The sequence below is a fragment of the Trachemys scripta genome, chromosome 11, assembly GCF_013100865.1.
Source record: "Trachemys scripta elegans isolate TJP31775 chromosome 11, CAS_Tse_1.0, whole genome shotgun sequence".
In the NCBI taxonomy this organism is placed as follows: domain Eukaryota; kingdom Metazoa; phylum Chordata; order Testudines; family Emydidae; genus Trachemys; species Trachemys scripta.
In genome coordinates, this window is record NC_048308.1 from 53,044,459 (window position 1) to 53,067,368 (window position 22,910).

The window sequence follows — 22,910 nt, forward strand, 5'->3', positions numbered from 1 at the left end:
AGAAGAGTAGTACTCACAGACAAAACTAGTACTAATAAATGGGTATGACTGTTATACACAATCTAAGTAACAGTATAAAAGTACTAAGAAGCTTACTATTACAGTTTTAGCTCAACTGCATGAATTTCCATCCCCTGTTTTGTCTTTACTCTATCTCCTCTGTCTCCACATTTATGAGATGCTTCAAATATCCTAAATCTTCATGCTAAGTATGTTGCATTTCATATATTAAGAATTATTTTTTTCTTATACAGATTTCATAAATATCATTTTACATCTCTTCCTAAATCTCTTACATCTTTAATGATTTTCAAAAACCTTTTTGACATAGATGCTTTTCAATCTCTCCTCAACATGTCCCCAATTTCAATCTTTATGGTCCTAAACTATGAGGATGAAGTGAAGTAGATGTATCACTAAATAAAGTCTAGCTTCTATACTATATACTGTATAGTTGTCTCTTCATACTCCTTCCCATTTTCATTTTTGCTTCTTTACCTCTCTCCAAAGGCCATTAGCTCTTCATTCCCATTAATCCTCGATGTTAATCTTTCTCCTTTAACTCTCAAAAAAAGGACTCTGTGTTTTATTGATTTAAAGTACTAAACAGAACAATGCAGTATGGACTACATAATCAATTTTAGGATTACATTTAAAGTGAAAACATCAAACGTGCAGCAGGGAGTTGAGAAATGATGGGATTCTTATTTCAGGGTTATGCTCTCTTCCCCATGGCAGGCATTGTTTGTACTGCTGCTTTTCATTGATCTTCCCATGTAATTGAAAAATGACATTTATTTTCAGTGACATTAAGTACTACTGAACATTGGAGGCTGTATATTATGTATAGTTTCACAGCCTCTTTTTTTTTTTTTTTTTTTTCCCCTCTTGGTTTAGTATACACCTGTGTTTCAAAGGTGACATGTTATTGGTCAACATTTCTCCCTTTTCTGTGCAAACCTTCAAAATGAATTTCTAAGCAGCAAACAAACTCTTTAATTTTCTACAGCTGCATATTCTTTAGTGAAATCACTACAACATGTTTAATTTGTTGCATAAATTGCTTTCAGTGTTTAAATGTCACTCAACTACTGCAGTACTATGGTCTTGGAACCAACTCTCCAATATCTCCTGACTTGTTTACGTACCTGTGCCCTGCATTACTGTATCAGATTGACAGAAGACTTTGTATTGAGCATTATGATAATTTGCTGGTTGAAGACTTGAAGAAAGATAAAAGTGAAGCAGCTACGAATAAAGATAAAATAGGTGCATCAGGTAAGATAATATCCATATGCTCTTAGAGAATGTTTTGACTCTGTTATTTATTTGATTTGTATTATTGTAATGCCTGCAAGCCCCGGTCATGGACCAGGACCCAATTCTGCTAAGTGCAATACAAACTCGGAAAAAAGATAAATCCGTACATAGGGAATCCAATGTTTTGTTTTGTTTTTAATTAGTATTCTATTTTATTTGAACATTAATTCATTTTACTTAAGGAAGCTTTCACAGTAAAAGAATGGTTGAAAACTTGTCAACTGATCTTGTTCTGTAAATTAAAATTGAGATAAATACACTCTCAGACTTAGGGGAAGTAGCAGTTGAGAGGAAATGTGGCTGGAGTGCAGCTGTGTTGCTTGCCATGATAAAGCCCCTCCCCCCCCCTTCCCAATATACCCTCATATCTGGGCACGAGGGTGTCTAGGGCACATGTGCGGTCTGGTGGACACTGCTGATGGGAAAATCTCTGATCAGTAGCGTACAGGCGTATGCACACCCTGATGTGGTGCACGCATAGGGGGACACATCTCAAAGAACTCCAGGTACTGTACAAGGAAAGTAACCTCTCCTTCCATTTCCATTCTAGTATTGATCTTATTTCGCAAAATCAACAATTTTGGTGTAGCAAGCTAAGAGAATTTAATTGATGGTTTTTGGTTACAGTTTACGCTTCTGTGATTTAATATCGTTTCATAGTATCAAAATAAAATGTTTTTCATTTCATTTCACTGCTGCTGTTTTTGTAATACATGTTAGAGAATTCCCCAATGAGATTCCTCAAAGGCATTTTTTTTTAAATTCTTCTTAATTTTACCTTGAAAAAAACAGTATAGGCTTTTCTTCCCTGTTGTGTTTTTTTTTTTTTTTTTTTTTTTTGAGGTTAAGCCTTTTTCTAATGGTTTTTAAACTTAAATACTTTAAAGTTGTAATCTGTTGTTTTGATGTCCTAACAAGGATTGTCTTTTTAATTAGGGTTTACTGTGGCCATTACCCATATAGTCTAATGGAACTGTAGTATCTCTAGTAGTTAGAGATTTCTGTTGCAATTTCTGTGTTAAATTAAACCTCACTCATGATCTTGCAATAGAAGCCTTAAATGTCAAAATTAAATCCTAACATTCGAGAATGAGGCTTAATTTTACTTAGAAGTACTGTCAGCCGCCCAGAACACGGTAGCCATTTTATTAGTCACCTGGCCACAGAATCTGAAAGTCCTTAGATTGGCACAGAGAGGCAAAAGTTAAGCTATAGTCCATCCTGGCCAAGCCAGTGCCGTGGTGACCCAGCCAACCTGTAATGGACTCCATTCCTGGCTCTCTCCCTGTGTCTCCCTTTGTCATCTCCGGTCTGTGTCACTGAGTTCCTCCAAAAGGACTACCCTTCTTCCAGTCACCTGATGCCTTGTTCTCCAGCTCAGTTAGCATGTCCTGGCTGCTGGGGTTTCCTCTTTTTAGGTGTTCATTGTTCAGTCCTTGGGGCTTCCCTTTGTCATGCTGGACTCTGTTGATTTGAGTTGGTTTGAGCCAGTTCTTTAGTGACTCTATTCATTCCACCCAGACACCAACACACCTATTGTCTTCTGTGCTGTTCCAGGGGCAGTGTTAACGCTTTTGCATCCACATGGTAGCAATGCACAGGGAAACCGAGGCACATTTAGGATTCATAAAAATGTTACAGATTATTCCCACTTTGTCACAGTTACTAGTAGTGAATATTGGTTAGTTGTTTGCAGGTGCTTATTAGCATGGTAAAAAAAATCAAGCTTGTATTATGTCCTGATAGATGTTAATAATTGTTGGGAAGGGTGCCCTTCTAGTCATTATTTTTAATGCCTGCAGCATCATTAAGAAAGGTTAACTTGTTCTATATAAATCTCCCATAGTGACATAGCTACTACCTCATTAACTTTGTTCAAAGATTGCTGTAAACCAAATGTGCTATACGGTGGGTATGGTAGCAGATTTTGTTTCACAAGGTAGGCTCATTTTAGTCAGAGTTGACTCTAGCTTAATTATCAAGAGGGTTTGTGAAAAGGCCGCTAAGCATTTTCTACCAATTAAAATGTTGAAACAGTGTAGAAAACTGTCATCTTATACATGCTTTGAGCCAAGCTAATTACAAAGCTTCCATAGATGAGCGCTTCTTTTTAAAAGAAAGTATTTTCTATTTCAATAATAAGGAAGGGAGCTGATGAATAACTAAGCTTGAAGACCTTTACCATTTTGAGTGACCTAATTTGCAAAATAAGTGAAGCTCATTGCAGACATTTAGCACTTCTTATGGCATCTGATATCTTGAGTACAAACATTTGCCAGTTGAATGTAATGGTTTGTGAATTGCTGGTTTGGGGTTGTCTGAAAACAAACTCCTTTGTTGTTTGTAAAACTATTTGGGCTTGAGGCAGGGCAACTTGATTAGATAATGATGTGAAGCTTTCTGTTTCTCTTCTGTTGTCTCATTCAGTGTGGCTAGAGTGAGACTAGCACTAGGAGTATGTCCTAGAGAGAACCGAAATTATGCTTTTCAGCCCTTTCTTTTGCTCTTATTAATTGGTTATTTAACTCCAAAGAAGATCCAGTTTCCTTCTTGCTGCAACTTTGTAATTCCTGTCTTTCCGTTAATACTACTAGTTTACCCAGTGAAAAATTATCATGTGTACATAAAAGGGGGCAAATTAAGGTTGCACAGGCAACTTTAATTCTGGGATTTCCTTACTGCTGAGTGCTTGACTTTTTCAGCCTTAATAATGTGCTTTTAACTGAGGTAAGGGAGTGTGTGAGGGGTGACAAATTCTCTAAATTATATCTATTACAATTACGATTTTTATTTGTACAATGTAAGGAATGAGCATGCACTCTGGAATACAGAAAAAGCGGTTCTAGGATAGCAGCTATTAACTTGTTATCAAAGCAAAAGTAAAAAACTTCAAGATTATTTAAATGTTAGAAGAATGACTCTAATGAAGGGCTGGATCATAGATGACCCATGCTTGCTGAGGGGGGAAGGCATGACTCTGAAACAGCTCAAGTCATGCCTCCCTGGCAGCCCCTCCCCTCCTGGAAAGCAGTTGCCCCTCTGTGGACCTCCTAGCAGTTCCTCTGCCTCTCCTGGCTGAGGAGGGGGCCTGGCCATGCCATGTTACCAAGCAATGGGGTGGGGGGGAAAGGTGATGTGACCCCTCTCCCCCACCCCACCCCCACGTCACCTCTGGGCTATATCCATCAGCAGTGAAAGGAATGGTGAAACCTGCCTCCTATGGCTGCTAGTCAAGAGAGGGTGAGATCTGGGCCCTTTCTTTTCCCAGGCCTGAAGGGCTAAGGGAGGACCTCAATGGATTTGAATCATCATATCTTCTCTCCTCCCCCCTCCCCCCCACTAGCTCTGATGCAGGAGACACTGCATCAGCACCATCTGCTGTCAGTGCAGGTCTGGTAATTGTGCAGAACATTTCCTTCTCTCCCCATACTCCTAGTCCTGTCTTTCCATCTTCATTCCCTCCCTAAAATGTAATCAAGTGTAGTCGGCTTTTAGTTAAAAGATGAATTCAAGAGGGGCTGGGATTCCTCTCCGTTTGAACAAATTGAAACAAAAATGTATCAGTTATTCTGGGGGATATACCTTTGTTGACCTATTGGTGAGGAGAGGGGTTAGGGAGCCAAAGGGTATAATTCCCTTAAAAGAAAATTTCCATTTCAGCAATTTAATGACCCTGTTTTCTTTCTTTCTTTCTTTAGTACATTTGTCTTATGTACATCTTGAAGCTTTCCTGCCATCTTTATTGCTGGCAAACAGCTTTAAATTTGGGGGGTGGGATTATAGTTAACTTTTAAATTTCCTCCATCAAAGGCCGGGCCTTGTTTCTTTTTTATAGCTGAAAATGTATATATCAAAATAGCGTGTCAGATAAGGAGCAACCCTCACCTGGCAAAGGAGAAGTCTCTCTATTCCACACAAGTCTTGGATAAAAACCTTGTTAAAATTAATGGCAGGTAGGAAATGTCCATAAAACACAGTAAGCTAAAAGAAATGAGGCTATCTTTCTGTTCCCTTGTGTTTTTATATGTTTAATTAATGGACTACAGAACCAAGCTTTTGCAACTCTGCATTAGGAAGAATAACTGAAGTCTAGTGGCTCTCCTAGCTAATTGGCTTCTTTAATGCCCTCTAGAATGTTTTATTGTGGAAATAAACCTTTGAACACTGTTTACCTGTGTAATTAAAGATAAAGGGAATAAATACAAGATTTTATTTCTTTCCATGTTAAAATATTGCAGTACAAATAGATTATCATATTCTCACTACTTTTGTAAAGGCAAAAAATCTCTAGCCCACATAAAGTATTAGCTGCTTGCTAAACAAATCAGGGGCTAAATCCTCATTTCTTGCACCAATATAATTTGCAGTGCTTGGTGTGAGAATAGAATTTGGCCCTAAAACTTCCTCAGAGAAGTGCAAACATTGTTTAAAAGACTTTAATAGACAAATTATAAAAGCCCTGAAAACTTGAGTTTGTAATGAGAAATAGTGATAGATGCTTAACTATAATGTTTCTCTATGGGCTTACATCTTACATTTTTAAGTATTTTGGACGTTTATAAAGGCACAATTTAGGTTGACAGGTCACCTTCTTATCAGTTAATAGAATGTCATTCATCACTTATAGGAGTTTTCTTCATGTTCTGTTGATAAACCATTCTGTATTAATTTTTTCCCTCCTACAGCCTGGCTTTGTGGTATCATTTCTATCACTGTCATTAGCCTGCTCTCCTTGTTAGGCGTGATCTTGATACCTATCATTAACCAAGGGTGCTTCAAATTCCTTCTAACCTTCCTGGTTGCTCTGGCCGTTGGAACACTGAGTGGAGATGCACTACTCCATCTGTTGCCACATGTAAGTACCATTGCACTCCCACACACAGGTTTTAAAATTCCCAGAGGACTATTCAACATCAACACTGATTATTTGTTATGCTCATTGATTGTGCTGTAGATTGAGACTGTAAAGGAAATTTTAAAGCAGCATTTCTTTAAGTTAATTTGACCTCTGTGTGTTTCTTAAAAAACATGGGAGTGTTAAAACTACTGAAGTATCAAGAGTATGCTGAATTTTTCAATACACATGGTAAATGTTGTAGCTCCTATTTTTGTGTTTCCTCTTGGAACTTCTGTTTTCAGAAATTTTGAAAAGGTAATTCAGGAGGATTCTGGTTTGAAAACTCATGAGGGTGGGTCACAAGCTACCAGTTTCCAACTGAATATTTTTTGTGTGTGCTTTTAGTAACAAGGATGTAAACCTGGTTTTGGATCTTTTTTGTTATAAACTGTGCCCCATCCTTATTTTGTTTGGGTTTATATACTGTAGAAAACGTAAGTATTACCAGGAAATTGCTCATAAATCCAAGGAAGATGGGGTTTTAATGAGTTGCAGGATATTGACATTTATTTGAAGGGAGAAAATGGAGGGAATATATTCTATGAACTTCTTTGGGCATAATTCTTTTGGCCTAGACTATAAAGTTCACTTATTGTTTACTTTGCATAATCCATGATATACATGTTCTAGGGATGCATGTGTTGATAAGAGTTTGGGAATGTGTTTTGAGTTAGAGTTAAAGTTGTTGGATTGTTATTGCTGCTAACGATGCAGGAACTGTAAGGATAATCGACTTTTGTATGTTAACTGGTTATTTTTAGCTTAGTTAATGAGCAGGGTCAGATTCTCATTTACAATTAGTTTGCTTCACACCTGAGTGGTACAAAGGAGCTGAAGTCTGTCCTTCTAACTGCCTGAAACCTCTCTGGGGGAATGTTTCTATTGATAGCCATTGAAGGCAGGTCTTTCAGTGAAATAATTACTACACCTCTACCCCGATATAACGCGACCCGATATAACACGAATTCCGATATAATGCGGTAAAGCAGTGCTCCGGAGGGGCGGGGCTGCGCACTCTGGTGGATCAAAGCAATTTCGATATAACGTGGTTTCACCTATAACGTAGTAAGATTTTTTTGGCTCCCAAGGACAGCATTATATCAGGGTAGAGGTGTATATTTGATGGACCTTTTCTGAAGGAAAGAGACTTCATTTTTTTTTAATGGGTTTTTGGTAGTATATTTTTTTTAGCAGCACATCACACGTCATGGACCTGAAGTCACTCCAGTTTAGTGAAATTGCAAATTCACAGTGTGGCTTTTTTTTTCCTCTTTCCTAATAGTCGCAAGGAGGCCATAACCACAGTCACCACGAGGACCACGGTCATATTCACGAACACAGGCATTCTCATGGACATTCCCATGGGCATGGAACAGGAAATGAAAGCTTTCTGGAAAAATACGATGCAGTATTGAAAGGGCTCGTAGCTGTTGCCGGCATTTATCTTTTGTTCATCATTGAGCACTGTATAAGAATGTTTAAGCACTACAACAAACAAAAGGTATGTGCTACTTTTTCTCATTCTGCATGCCGTCATTTAAGATAATACTTGGTCAAATTGCATCCTATAAAAAACCCAAAGATTTTCTTAGATAAATTCTTAAATACTCTACTTGGAAAGCACTCTTCATGGTGCAGTTTGAATGTTTTGTAAAAACTATTAGCTGTTACTCACCTATTTTCATTCTAGTTGGTAGCATGTGAAAAACTTGACTGGGCCCTTTACTATAGGGGATTGCTTTTCCAGCTGTAAATGACTCTGTTCTCATTCACAAGATGTGAATATCTTGAATTGTCTCCTGCACATAACAGTCATAATAGACTAGCACTAGCCAAGATGATGGCTGAGGAGTGCTTAAGCAAATAAGGATCACCGCATGTTGTTCCAGAATTGGGTGATCTACTTGTGAAAATGTGAACTGAAGTATATGGAACATTCAGATACTACAGTAATAGGGGTCAGATCTGTACCTAGGTAAATAGGCTGACTTAAGTGACAGGCTGTCTTTTTTTAAGAAGAGATATTACTGACACATTCAGCTGAGGGAGCTGTACTCCTTGTAGTGTATTCAGTTAATCTGGTAATGACTTGCCTGACCATAACATGATGGTGTACAAAATTATGAATCCATTTACAAGGCCTCTGAATCATTAGGAATTTCTCTCCATAATAAAATATCAAGAATTACAGATCTTACATTTAAAACTTGACTAGCACTCTTTCTATAACACTCTTTATCTAAAAAGGATATGGTTTCCTCTCATAGTGCTTTTTCACATGAAAGGCATTTCTGAGAAAATATGGCAGAAGGGGATGTAAGTGGAATATACTGAAGGGGTTGTGACACTACCTGCCCTGCAACCTTGGGTTCCTCACAATTCTTTGTGGCTGTAGCTTCCAACATGGGCCTCTCACAAACAGTTTGTCTGTGTATAGCTACAGCCCTGGTCCAGTAATTCTGACCCCAGCAGCCTGTCAGCTACACACCAGCCACACTCTGGCTTCCAGCAGCCTTGATCACTATCTCCAGGATGATCCCAATGTGCTCCAAGTCCTGGATTTTCCCCAAAAACATGTATTCTGCACTGCCCAGTTTTTTCCTGGACAGATATTAGAGGTCCATGGCCTGTAAGGGATCAGGGTAAAGGTTTGCTGCTTTAATTGGAGTTACCAAACAATTCAATTTAAACACAACACTGAATTAGTTTTGATTAAAGAATAAAACAAGTTTATTTAACTGCAAAGATACAGATTTTTAAGTGAGTACAGGTATAAGACATTGAAGTTAGAAATGGTTACAAGAGAAATAAAGATAAAACACTTCCTAATCACTGAAACTTAACAAACTAGACTTGGTTCAAGGTAAAATTCTTACCACATGTTCTCAGCAACATAGCTTACCAAATTCTCAAGTCAGGATCTGCTCTCAAAGTCTTAAGGGCTGGTTTCTTTGTCGTCTGAAGTGAAAGAGAGAGAGAGAGATAGAAAGAGAGAATACTTGGGGTGTTTTTGCCCTTCACCTTTGTAGTTCAGTAACCCCTTGAAATGGATATTCTTGAGCATTACCCTTAGATCAAGTTCCTGCCTGCTGTGCGGACGGAGACATGGAGTCTCGTGGTGAAAGAGGTTCTTCTTCGAGTGATTGCTCATGTGTATTCCACTATAGGTGTGCATGCTCTCTATGTGGGCGAGGGATAGAGGTTCCTCTCCCTCTTCTGCGTCTATCCAGCTGGTCCTTGATTACTTCCTGTCCCTTAAGACCCAAGGGCTGACACCCTCCTCCATCAGGGTGCACCTGGCGGCCATTTCGGCTTTCCATCCCCCGGTGCAGGGCCTGTCGGTGTTTTCGCATCACATGACAGCTCGGTTTCTGAAAGGGTTAGATCGGGCATTCCCTTACGCCAGATCCCCGGTTCCGCTCTGGGACCTGAACCTAGTGCTCTCCCGCCTCACAGGGCCTCCCTTTGAGCCATTAGCCACGTGTTCGTGGTCCCACTCGTCGTGGAAGGTGGCGTTCTTAGTGGCTATCATCTCAGTCCGTCAGATCTCGGAGCTCAGGGCCCTGACCTCTGAACCGCCGTATACGGTCTTCCATAAGGACAAGGTTCAGCTCCACTCTCGCCGTGCCTTTTTGCCGAAGGTAGTCTTGACTTTTCGTATGGACCAGGATATTTTCCTCCCGATCCTCTGTCCTAAGCCCCATTCCTCCAATGAGGAACGCTGCCTGCACATGTTAGACGTGCGCAGAGCGCTGGCCTTTTATCTGGACAGAGCCAGGCCATTTAGGAAGTCCCCCCAGCTCTTTATTGCTTCGGCCGAGCACATGAGGGGACGACCGGTTTCCACACAGCGGATCTCCAACTGGATCACCTCACGCATTCGCACCTGTTACGACCTGGCAGGGGTTCCCCCGCCTCCTATTGTGAAGGCTCATTGGACGAGAGCCCAGGCCTCATCAGCGGCCTGTGTGGCTCGTGTCCCTATTCAGGACATCTGTAGGGCTGCTACGTGGTCCTCTGTCCACACTTTTTCATCGCACTGTGCGATCGTCTCCCAAACAAGGGATGACGCTGGGTTTGGTAGGGCGGTGCTCCGCCCGGGCAACCCTTAAACTTTACACATAAACTCTTACCCGCCTCCATCAGGGATAGCTTGGAGTCACCTATAGTGGAATACACATGAGCAATCACTCGAAGAGGAAAGGACAGTTACCTGTTCCATAACTGGCGTTCTTCGAGATGTGTTGCTCAGGTGTATTCCATGTCCCGCCCTCCTTCCCCTCTGTCGGAGTTGTCTGGCAAGAAGGAACTGAGGGTGGAGGGAGCACACAGCCCCCTTTATGGCGCGATATATTGGCGCCACTCCAGGGGTCACAGCGGTGCTCCCCCACTACGGGTACTGCTAAGGGAAAAACTTCTGGCATCGGTGCACGTGGTGAGCACGCACCCATATAGTGGAATACACCTGAGCAACACATCTCGAAGAACGCCAGTTACGGAGCAGGTAACTGTCCTTTCCATGTTGTCTTCTAAAATGCTGGTTGATCTGTTCCTGCTCCCCTTCCTTGCCAAAGAATGGCCACTTGATAGGTGATTGTCAGTAAACTTTGACACCTGGCTAGAGGCATCAGCTTGTCTTTTGTCTTTGAGAAACAGGTTTACCCCTCCCCAGACTTGTCTGGTAAACACATTTCCATCATAGTTTCATCTTCTGTTCATAACTTTATATATAATGTTGCAACACACATTTCAAAATATTATGGACCAGCAAGTTATTAGTTTTCAAGTGATACTTCACAAGGTGTATTTTGTACAAAGATTATTACAATTGTGTATAGGCTGTGAATATAGGGTGCATGGATTTACATATATCTTCACTAAGATTAATGAATTAAATCCTCCAAATTGGTGTGGAAAACCTGTGGTCCCAGCCTGTAGTCTTGGTCATAAAGCACACCAAACAGGAAGGGAGCAATTAAATGCAGATTTTAAACTTGAACAAATTAAACAAATATAACAGTTCTGTATGGGAAGTGTCTCTTGGCTAATACAACAGGCATTGATGATGTATTCTGTGTATGAATTGTGCTAATTTAGGAAATTATACATTATTTGATTATGTAGGTCTATGGTCTATAGCTGAAAATTCCCATAATCTGTATCAGTGATGATCTTCATGAATATCTGAAATTCTGTAGTTCTAAAATCCACATCAAAAGATAATCTTACTGAATATTAAAGTGATATGTATGACAAAACTTCAGTGAATCTTCCTTTCCTTTCAGTTTTGTTACAAACTAGGCACTGACAGTTATCTGTTTCAGTCTAACCAGAAGTGGTGCAAGAAAAAACAGAAGACTGAAGAATCACCAATTGGAAGGAAGCTTTCAGAACACAAACTGAATAATAGGCCAAATGCTGACTGGCTTCAGCTCAAACCTCTGGCAGGTAGACATTAATGTTGAGAATTTGTCCTTGACGTTTGAGACTCAAAAAAAAGAGCGTCACTGCATGTAACCTATGGTTTTGGATATTAGCACTTCCTTTCTGTAAATCTTTGTTAATAAGACTAGTATTACCTAATCAACTGTCCTCATGTAAGACTGCAAGCCCCAGCTATAGTTATAGAAGCACTGAAACACTCTCTGTTATGAGAGCTTTGGTGTGTTAGGTGGCTTTCCTTTCCTTTAATAGAAGATGGGAATTTGGCTTCTAAGGAAAAATAAAATATTCTTTTCACTTAATTGGCAGAGTGCTGAAACCATCCAGTAAATCTCCCCCATAATAAAAAACAAAACAATACAGCTTTTTGAATTGCAATACCATTGTCATTGTAAGGATCATCCCACTTAGATTAAGATCCTTCTCTTGAAATAGTCTCAAAATAATGTGTGAGAAACTGTTTGTCCAGTAATTTTGTCTATCTGCATAAACTGATTTAAGAAAATGTCAAAGAACATTTAAGAGTTGCTTAACTTTGATTTTGAAATAATAGGTTATCTTCTTGGCCAGTGTGAAATAACCCTTATTATATTTATCATTCCTGAAACCCCTCTCTCTCAGCTAGATCATTTTATCACTTCGACCTGCGTTGACACCAGCAAACTTATTTCACCTGGAACATGCTAAATACTTCCCAGCATTTGATTCACCTTTTTCCTTGTTCTTTGTTGTCATTGTGGCTTCCAAGTAAAATTAGTTCTGGCACTCCTATAAAACTAATCACACTGATCTACTACGTTGTGAAACAAGCACATATAAGAAAGGTGCAGTACAAATAACTTTAAAGAGTGCCATGTTCAGACACAGAGGTTGCTGCACTCCAGTGCTGGTTAGATTACCTGTGTGTGCGCATACATACCGAAATAACCATGTAAAGTTTTCAGTGCACTTTGTCCTCAGTCTTTGGCCTGTAAGAGATTTTATTATTGTATTCTTGACATTTTTTTTTCTGCTTTTAACTCTGCTGAAACATGAGCTTTGTCTAAATATGTCAGTAGCAAATTATCAGGTACAAGCTAGGTCAGGCTGAAAGTGGCTCTGTGTACTGCAGATGACTTATTGTGCAGAGCAGTTGTATTGCATTTGAGATTTCTGCATGACCTGCAAACATTCCACAGTAAACAGAGCAAAAAAGAGAATTCTTTGTTACTCCAGCTGCATGCGGATACAATGATCTTTAGCTTGGGAAGTGTTGGAATGTTTAATAGGCTTCTATGTTTTCTTCTTGTGTTTTAGCAAAGCAGTTGAATATCTGAAAACATTGATATGCAATGGCATGCTTGCTGGTGGTTTCTTACTTAAGAAATAATGCATCGTGTCTCTTTCTCTGGCTTTAATACAGGTGCCGATGACTCAGTTGTATCTGAAGATCGATTTAATGAAACTGAACTAACTGATCTAGATGGCCAGTTGGAATCCCCTCCTAAAAACTTTCTGTCTGTAGAAGATGGAAACCACATGCACCATACTTACAATGACGTTTCTCACTCTGTTCACGACCATGATCTTCATGATACAGAGTATGATGACAACCATGGAGGGGATAAAATAGCTAGGAAACACAACCATCACTGGCATCACAAACATTCCCATCATTCCCATGGTCACTGCCATTCTGGAAAGGACCTGAAAGATACTGGAATTGCTAATATAGCTTGGATGGTAATTATGGGAGATGGCATCCACAATTTTAGCGATGGTTTAGCGATAGGTAAGTAAAAAAGGGTTGAGCATATTCTCTATGGCTGTACCTACCATAGGTAATTTTGGTAACATTTCCCATTGGTAAAGTTCTGTGGGTGACAGTAATATCAGGAGGACTAGTACAGACGAGGCTCCAGGTGGCCACTAGCATTTTGTTTACTCTTGCGCAGAGCAGGTCTAAGAACCTTGGTGTTTAAAAATGCCAGCAGCTATGGTGCAAGCCTTGTCTATGCTAATTTCAGAAAGGGGAACTACACAGAAATGAGGAAGCTAGCTAAATGGCAATTAAAAGGTACAGTCATAAAAGTGAAATGCCTGCAAGCTGCATGGAAACTTTTTAAAACACCATAATAAAGGCTCAAATTAAATGTATAGCCAAATTGAAAAACCATAGCGGATTCTTGTCAGTTTCTACATTACAGTGGTACTCCCAACGATGTAAATTGCCCATTACATTGACTTAATAACTCCACCTCTCCAAGAGGCATAGTATTTAGGTCGATGTAGTTAGGGCAACTCAGTGTCCTGATAGCTGGGTCTGTGTGCCCCCACCCCCGCCCTGAAGCTGAGAGCCTGAGCTGTCAGATGGGTGCCAGGCTCACAGCTGGAATCCCCCCCCTGCCCTGCAGCTGACAGCCTGAGCTGTGAGCCCCACACAGGGCTCAGTTTCACAGCAGGGAGCCTACCAGGAATGAAATTGACATTCTTGTCAGCTTCACAGCTGCTATTGTTTCACATTTGTCTCTGGCTCCTGCTGTCAGCCCTGAGGCCGGGGGCGCCAGCTGTGAGCCCAGTGCCACACTGACAGCCGGAGCCGGAGAGGAAATGTGAAATAATAGCAGCTGTAAAACTGACAAGAATGTCAGTTTCGTTCCTGGTAGGCTCCCTGCTGTGAAATTGAGCCCCATGCTGGGCTCAGCCCGGGGGTGGGGCTCTAGCTGTAAGCCCCCGTGGCTATCGGTGCCACACTCTGGCTCTCAGTGCCCCACAATGCTCCACTTCAGTCGGTGTAAGCGCTTCCGGTGAGAACGCACACCACCAGCGGAAGGAAGGTAGTGTGGACGCTAATAGTTGATTTAATTGCTGTGGTGGCTGTAGGTCGACCTAACTTAAGAAACCTAATTTTGTAGCGTAGACAATCCTCTAGAGAGAGAAATTGGAACAGAAGTAAGCAGCTTTTGTGGCATTTTGGGTTCTGTTATAGCATCATCCATCCAGATTCACCCAGATCTTACCAGTGTCTTTGGAAGTAGAAAGTCCACTGTTCTGAATATTTCACATGTATGCTGAAAAATATTGGAATCTCTGCAGAGGGAACTCTGTACATTACCTATCTATCAATTGTTGTTTAACATAGTCAATAAAATTAAAATACCATGATTTGCATCTTATTTTTCCAGGAGCAGCTTTTAGTGCCGGATTGACAGGAGGAATTAGTACATCTGTAGCAGTGTTTTGTCATGAGCTTCCCCATGAATTAGGTAATTAATTCTGTAAACTTCAAATGTGGTTGTTTTTGGTCTCTTTGACATTGAATGAAAAGCTACTATATGAAAAATATATCCAGGGGTTATCACAATAGTAATGAGGGTAAACAAAATGCAATATGAAAACCATTAGGGTGACCATTTACACCAGAAGAAACTCACATACAGAACATGATTATACTATGCCATTTATTCAATGTGTATAATCAGAACATTAGTCTGTATTTTAGTAGGAATCTAGCGTCATCAGTATACCATCCATTCTGCATGTGAAACTGTCAGAACGCATGTTATTAGAATGTTCTTACTGAATACATTTGAGTACACGGTTGGTTACGCACTTGTGACCTTATTGTTCTGTCAGGGATAGGCATCTGAATTTCATTCAGCTAAGAGCTCATAAGGAGTAATACTGTGTTCACTACCAGTCAACCCTGTTTGATATGGGGTCTTGCAAATAAAAGAGGAGTGCTGCATCACATTGCATATGTGATATTAGAGAAAAAATTGCATAGGCAAGAAGGAAAACTTTATGAACATGACTTTTTAAGATGCAGCTATCTTGCTGCTGTTTTGGCATGTGCCCTGGTTGGGGGTGGGTATGGATTATCAGGGTCTATACAATTCATAGTAGACCAAGTATGGGAGAATATTTTGCTTCCTTGCAAATTAGGGCTTCCAGGCAGGTATATGTAACTGAAATCCATTGGCACTAAGAGAATTTTTAAAGCAATTATTCTTTAAGGCTAGCATTAGCATTGCTGTTTTACAGATGTTTTTTCACAGTTTAGTGGGTAGTGATATGTTACAATCCCACTTCTCCTTGACAATTTTCCCTTGCTGAATTACAGCTCTGCCGTTTGCAGTCTTCTCCATCCCCTGGAAGATCTTTTGAGGCACTATTATCTGAGGCCATGGTTTCATTTCTAAAGATTTTTAAGACTGGGGGAAAGGATAAAATGATCATACCGGGATTAAAAGAATGTTGGCAGGTTTTCTCTCTTCAAAATGATCCTTTTGTCTTTGCTCTCTGTTCTTGCTGTCTCCAATACACCATACTTTAGTAGTAGAGGTCACTTCTAGTGTTTCAAACAATCATATCATGAATGACTCATCCAACTAATGTCTGTTATTACCCGGAGAGGACCTAGCTGGGGCCTGTTTGTGCCCTTCCAAGAGAGGAATAAAGCCACAAAATACTTCTAAAGCTTTTAGAGATCCTTGGATGAAAAGCACTATAGAAGTAAAATACAGATTTAGCCTGCCACCATTTCTCTGAGACAGATAAGATTATAGATGGGGTATTTCAGAAGTTTTTAGTATTGGACAACAATGCTACACACAACAGTTTAGGACAAGAAGTGAAACTGCTGGGGAATTTAAGGAATTGGAATGTATGTTATTGGAGTTAGAATTTGTTCAGGATAATGGAATTCATTTAACGCCTTGTCAAGGCTGCTTCCCCACTTTGAACTTTAGGGTACAAATGTGGGGGCCTGCATGAAAACTTCTAAGCTTAACTACCAGCTTAGATCTGGTCCGCTGCCACCACTCCCAAAATGCTAATTCCCTTCCCTGGGTAGCCTTGAGAGACTCTTCACTAATTCCCTGGTGAATACAGATCCAAACCCCTTGAATCTTAAAACAAGGAGAAATTAACCATCCCCCTCCTTTCTCCCACCAACTCCTGGTGGATCAAGATCCAACCCCCTTGGATCTTAAAAACAAGGAAAAATCAATCAGGTTCTTAAAAAGAAGGCTTTTAATTAAAGAAAAAGTTAAAAATCATCTCTGTAAAATGAGGATGGAAAATAACGTTGCAGGGTAATCAAACTTAAAGAGCCCCGAGGAATTCCCTCTAGCCTTAGGTTCAAAGTTACAGCAAACAGAGATAAACACTCTAGCAAAAGATACATTTACAAGTTGAGAAAACAAAGATAAAAACTAACATGCCTTGCCTGGCTGTTTACTTACAAGTTTGAAATATGAGAGACTTGTTCAGAAAGATTTGGAGAGCCTGGATTGATGTCTGGTCCCTCTCAGTCCCAAGAGTGAACAACCCCCAAAACAAAGAGCACAAACAAAAGCCTTCCCTCCACCAAGATTTGAAAGTATCTTGTCCCCTTATTGGTCCTTTGGGTCAGATGTCAGCCAGGTTACCTGAGCTTCTTAACTCTTTACAGGTAAAAGGATTTTGGAGTCTCTGGCCAGGAGGGATTTTATAGTATTGTACACAGGAGGGCTGTTACCCTTCCCTTTATAGTTATGACACACCTCCACTCTTGAGAGACACAACTGTGAGATTTTACTCCACATGGTCAGGACCATGGGTTTTGCATTTCATCGGAAAGAGAGGCAGGAAACCAATGATTTAGTGTTCTGCACTGTAGGGTTCCGGAGCAACATTAGTGGAGAACAAGAGGAGACAATCATTTTTATAACACATTTCCATGTTTGGTTTGGATTTGACTGAGTCCTGTATTCTGCTGGGGTTCACTGAATGGCACTGAATCACTTGGATGGTCTAGCTAAACTCAGCCTAGGTCTAAACAGTTGACAGTCATTTTTGTGCATTTACTTAGTTTTGTCTGTTTGCCAAACTCAGCGACAACCTCCGAATATGACAGGTGTTCTGCTTCCTGTCCAGGAGGCTGGAGAAGTTTTCTCTAGGTGCAAGGTAATGGTTGGCTGATCTATCACTGTAGGGCGCCTCCTCTTAGAGACCCAGTTCTGATGGAAGTGGAGGGCAAAGGACCTATACTGTGTTTTAAAGGATCACTCACAATTGGTTTCAGGCAAGCTGAGAGAGTTGCAATCAGGATATGTTTCTTCTGGTGGCGCTCACTATATATAGAGAGGAGACTTCTATATACGCTCTTAAAAAGGTGGGGTAAAAATTAGCAAGTACTTTTGACCTACTTTTAAAGAATATACTGAATATTCCAGGTATGCAGAAGTTAGTTTAAATACTTTTCTTCTAAGGCCTTGGCTACACTCGGGACTTCCCAGCGCTGCCGTGAAGCACAAGTGTAGTCACGCCGCCGTTTTTGCACCCCTGAGTGCAGCAAGTTGCAGCGCTGTACAGCGGCAGTGTAGCCAAGGCCTTAGTGACTTCAGTTTGCCATTTGAAGTACTTTCCAGACATGCATGTTATTTATAGCCATTACTTGACTACATTAAGGCCAGGTCTACACTACAGGCGTATATTGGTATAACTACGTCGCTCAGGGGTGTGAAAAATCCACACCCCTGGGCGATGTAATTATACTCGCCTAACTCCTCACATAGACAAGCACTGTCTCGATGGGAGAACTTTTCCCATTGACCTAGCTACCGCCTCTCTGGATTAACTGCACCAATGGGAGAAGCTCTCCGGTTTGCGTAGGAGTGTCTCCACTAAAGTACTGCAGTGGCATAGCTGCACTGGCTCCGCTGTAGTGCTGCACGTGAAGACAAGCCCAAAGTTAGAAGCAGATGGATTGAATCACTTAACCAGCTGTTTTCATCCTCTTCTGCTCAGCCGTCAGTTAATTTCCATCTGAAGAAGGCTTTTTGTGATCTATGGGCATTGGTTGAAGTGAAATTTCGCATTCTTCTTCGAAAAAAGTAACAGATCCACGGGTCCTGTGGCACCTTTAAGACTAACAGAAGTATTGGGAGCATAAGCTTTCGTGTTAGTCTTAAAGGTGCCACAGGACCCTCTGTTACTTTTTACAGATTCAGACTAACATGGCTACTCCTCTGATACTATTCTTCTTCAAGTGCTTATTCATGTCAATTCCAATCAGATGTGTGCGTGCTGTGTGCAAGGTTGTTAGAAAGATTTCCCTTAGCAGCACCTGTCGGGTTGGCCATGGAGCCCCTGGAGTAGTGCCTTTATGGCACTCAATATATGACCCTGCCGACCCAACCCCCCTTCAGTTCCTTCTTATCGCTTGTGACGGTTGTTAGAACAGCGTTCACTTGCCTCGCAAGTGTTTCCCTTAGCTTGTTAGTTCTGTAGTTTAGAATAGGTTTCAGTTCTTAGTTTAGCATAGTTTAGAGTTCTGTCAGAGATAGGCATTTGTGAATTTCATTCAGCTAAGAGCTCATAAGGAGGAATACTTTGTCCACTACCAGTCAATCCTGTTTGATATGGGGTCCTGCAAATAGAAGAGGAGTTATACGTTTGGTTAAGGACCGGGGTTCCATCCTGTCCCTTTCCTTCCCTTGGCTCTGGGGCATGCCTCGGGGCCAAGGGTTTAAACGGTGTGGGATCTGCAGTAAGCCCATGCCAATGGGCGATCCCCACGATGTGTGCCTGAAGTGTCTGGGGGAAGAGCACCAAACAGACAGGTGCAAAATCTGCAGGTCCTTTCGACCCAGGATGGAAAAAAGAGCGGGACTTCTGTCTGAAACAGCTTTTGATGGAGTCTGCTCTCCGTCCTCAACCCATCTCAGAGCGCAGGATCTCGGTGCCGACCGAATCAGTATGCAGCGCTCCAGCCTTGGTGCATGATATGACACTGAGAAAAGAGTCCAGAGGCCCTCTGAATGGCTCCCCGGTACCACAGACTACCCGGTACCATTCCCATTTGCTGGTACCACACAAGTGGAAGAAAACTAACAGAGGCCGCTTACTGAGGCCAAAGGTGTATCAGCGTCTGGGTGCATCAGCTCCCAAAGGTGTGTCCAGGAAAGGAGCATTCAGCTCCCAAAGGGGGGACCGTTGAATCTGGCGCCCACTGACTTCCTGGGCAGGCAGTTCCAGGTGGAGGAATTGAAGTTAAACTCCACCCCAGATACTTTCAAAGCTGCCAGGGAGTTCATAGAACTGATGGCATCGCAACCCCTGGCAGTCAGGGACTAGCCTCCTGTACCTCCACGCCCAGCGCCATCTAGAGGGAAGCCGGCTATGAAGCAGCATTCTTCTTCTCCTGCATGGCACCGTTTTCCTTGGCACCGCTCGCCATTGCCCAGGCACCGGCAGGCATTTTGGGACTCCTTACACTCATCCCTGGCACCGCCCAGGCAATCGAGATCGCCACCACCACTGGAATGGCACCAATCACCGGCACTGACAGAGTGGCACCGATTTCCAGTGCCCAGCTCTCGGCACCAATCCCCAGTGTGGGGGCATCAGCATCTATCCCCTGTGCAATACCGGTCAACGCCACTGTGGTCGTCCAGGTTCAGATTGGAGTCATTGGACTTGGAGGCGGAATAATTCTACTCCTGCCACAGTGAGCACCATTCCCACAAACATAGGAGCGAGGCACCTGTAGCTTGGCCTCCGCACTGGCAGCCTCAGACGCAATGGCCCTTTTGGAACCCCCGGGCTTATCACCAGGCCCGGGTTTCGTTCTCCAGGGGCTCTCGTTTGGTCATCTACGAAACCAGAGCACCCCAACCACCTAGTGATTGCCCGGCCCCTAAGGGATCAGAGACAGTTACTTCCCATGAGCAGGCAGGGTCCAGATATCGAACAGGAGGAGGCCAGAGAACTTGAGGGACAAGAGGACCCTGTGCCACCCCTAGCCTCCTCATCCTCATCCCCTGACGAGGCAGTGGCAGAGGTCTCAGCTTCTGGACCTCCACCGATAGACCATAGGGCACACTAGGACCTACTACGCAGATCGCCTGCAACATGGGGTTGCAGGCGGAGGAGGTTATCGAACCTGAGGACCCTGTGGTCGATATCCTACACCGGAGGGCCTGTCCAGAGCACTCTGCCCCTGATTAAAACCATACAGAGCAATGTGCAAAAGCTCTGGCAGATCCCCGCATCCTTTCCCCCTTCTGCCAGGGGCGTCAAATGCAAGTACTTTATCCTGTCCAGGTGATACGAGTACTTGTTTTTTCATCCGCAGCCGTGTTCCCTAGTGGTCACTGCAGTTAATGAGAAAGAAAGACGGGCAACAGGAGCCAACTCTGAAGTCAAAATGATTAGACCTATTCTGTAGAAAGGGCTATTCAACTGGGGGCCTGTAGCTGAGGATAGCGAATCAACAAGCTATCCTTAGCAGATACAGCTTCAACTTGTGGGCCTCAATGTTGAAGTTTAATGAGCTTATACTATCAGACTCCAGAGCCAAATTTATGGCTGTCATTGAAGAAGGTTAATCAGTGGCGAGGACCTCCCTTCAAGCTTCCCTGGATGCGGCAGACTCTGCCGCCCGCACACTTTCGTCTGGTCGAGCCATGAGAAGGGGTGCATGGCTACCTACAGAAGTTCAGTAAACCCTGCAGGACCTTCCGTTCGAGGGCACAGAGTTATTCTCAGACCAGACTGATTCTAAGTTGCATAGCTTAAAGGACTCCTGGGCAACGATGAAGTCACTGGGGATGCATACCCCAGCGAAAGCATTTCAAGCCCCAGTCCCAGCAGCAACAGTCCTACCCTCCTCATCCTAGACAAGACTTCTACAGACGGAGGGCTAGAAATTCTAAGTGAAAACCACCCCACTCCCAGTCAGGGCACATGGGGAATTATTAGTTAGTTAAATTGGAAAAGATGGGGATCAATATGAAAATTGAAAGGTGGATAAGAAACTGGTTAAAGGGGAGACTACAGTGGGTAATACTGAAAGGTGAACTGTCAGGCTGGAGGGAGGTTACTAGTGGAGTTCCTCAGGGATCGGTTTTGGGACCAATCTTATTTAATCTTTTTATTACTGACCTTGGCACAAAAAGTGGGAATGTGCTAATAAAGTTTGCGGATGACACAAAGCTGGGAGGTATTGCCAATACAGAGAAGGACTGGGATATCATACAGGAAGATCTGGATGACCTTGTAAACTGGAATAATAGTAATAGGATGAAATTTAATAGTGAAAAGGGAAAGGTCATGCATTTAGGGATTAATAACAAGAATTTTTGTTATAATCTGGAGGCTCATCAGTTGGAAGTAACAGAGGAGGAGAAGAATCTCGGGGTATTGGTTGATCACAGGTTGACTATGAGCAGCCACTGTGATATGGCCGTGAAAAAAGCTAATGCGGTCTTGGGATGCATCAGGCGAGGTGTTTCCAGTAGAGATAAGGAGGTGTTAGTACCGTTATACAATGCACTGGTGAGACCTCATCTGGAATACTGTGTGCAGATCTGGTCTCCCATGTTTAAAAAGGATGAATTCAAACTGGAACAGGTACAGAGAAGGGCTATTAGGATGATCCGAGGAATGGAAAACATGTCTTATGAAAGGAGACTCAAAGAGCTCGGCTTGTTTAGCCTAACCAAAAGAAGGCTATGGGGAGATATGATTGCTCTCTATAAATATATCAGAGGGGTAAATACCAGGGAGGGGAGAGGAATTATTTAAACTCAGTACCAATGTGGACATAAGAACAAATAGATATAAACTGGCCATCAGGAAGTTTAGACTTGAAATTAATCGAAGGTTTCTAACCATCAGAGGAGTGAAATTCTGGAACAGCCTTCCAAGGGGAGCAGTGGGGGCAAAAGACATCTTGCTTCAAGACTAAGCTTGATAAGTTTATGGAGGGGATGGTATGATGGGTACCGTAATTTTGGCAATTAATTGATCTTTGGCTATTAGCGGTAAATATGTCCAATGGGCTGTGATGGGATGTTAGATGGGGTGGGATCTGAGTTACTACAGAGAATTCTTTCCTGGGTGTGTGTCTGGTGAGTCTTGCCCACATGCTCAGGGTTTAGCTGATAGCCATATTTGGGGTCGGGAAGGAATTTTCCTCCAGAGCAGATTGGCAGAGGCCCTGGGCTTTTTTTTGCCTTTCTCTGCAGTGTGGGGCACGGGTCACTTGCTGGAGGATTCTCTGCACCTTGAAGTCTTTAAACCATGATTTGAGGACTTCCGTGGTTCAGACATAGGTTAGGGGTTTGTTGCGAGAGTGGGTGGGTGAGATTCTGTGGCCTGCGTTGTGCAGGAGGTCAGACTAGATGATCATAATGATCCTTTCTGGCCTTAAAGTCTATAACTTTATGACATCCTTCTCGGCAGCAGGAAACCATCCACCAGGACCACTTATTTAGCCAAGTGG

The 22,910-nt window shown here is 42.2% G+C and overlaps 1 protein-coding gene across 6 annotated transcripts in view; it reads left to right on the forward strand.

Annotated features, from left to right (window-relative positions):
* SLC39A10 (solute carrier family 39 member 10) overlaps positions 1-22,910 on the forward strand; it is a 134,262-nt gene that overhangs the window by 93,618 nt on the left and 17,734 nt on the right. For 5 of the 6 annotated variants that reach the window (XM_034786289.1, XM_034786285.1, XM_034786283.1 and 2 more), the window contains 6 exons: positions 1,071-1,278; positions 6,006-6,175; positions 7,500-7,718; positions 11,503-11,665; positions 13,062-13,430; positions 14,824-14,904. In XM_034786289.1, the coding sequence (XP_034642180.1) occupies positions 1,071-1,278; positions 6,006-6,175; positions 7,500-7,718; positions 11,503-11,665; positions 13,062-13,430; positions 14,824-14,904 (1,210 nt within the window). The remainder of the gene's footprint in view (positions 1-1,070; positions 1,279-6,005; positions 6,176-7,499; positions 7,719-11,502; positions 11,666-13,061; positions 13,431-14,823; positions 14,905-22,910) is intronic. The other variant, XM_034786284.1, reaches the window with a different exon arrangement.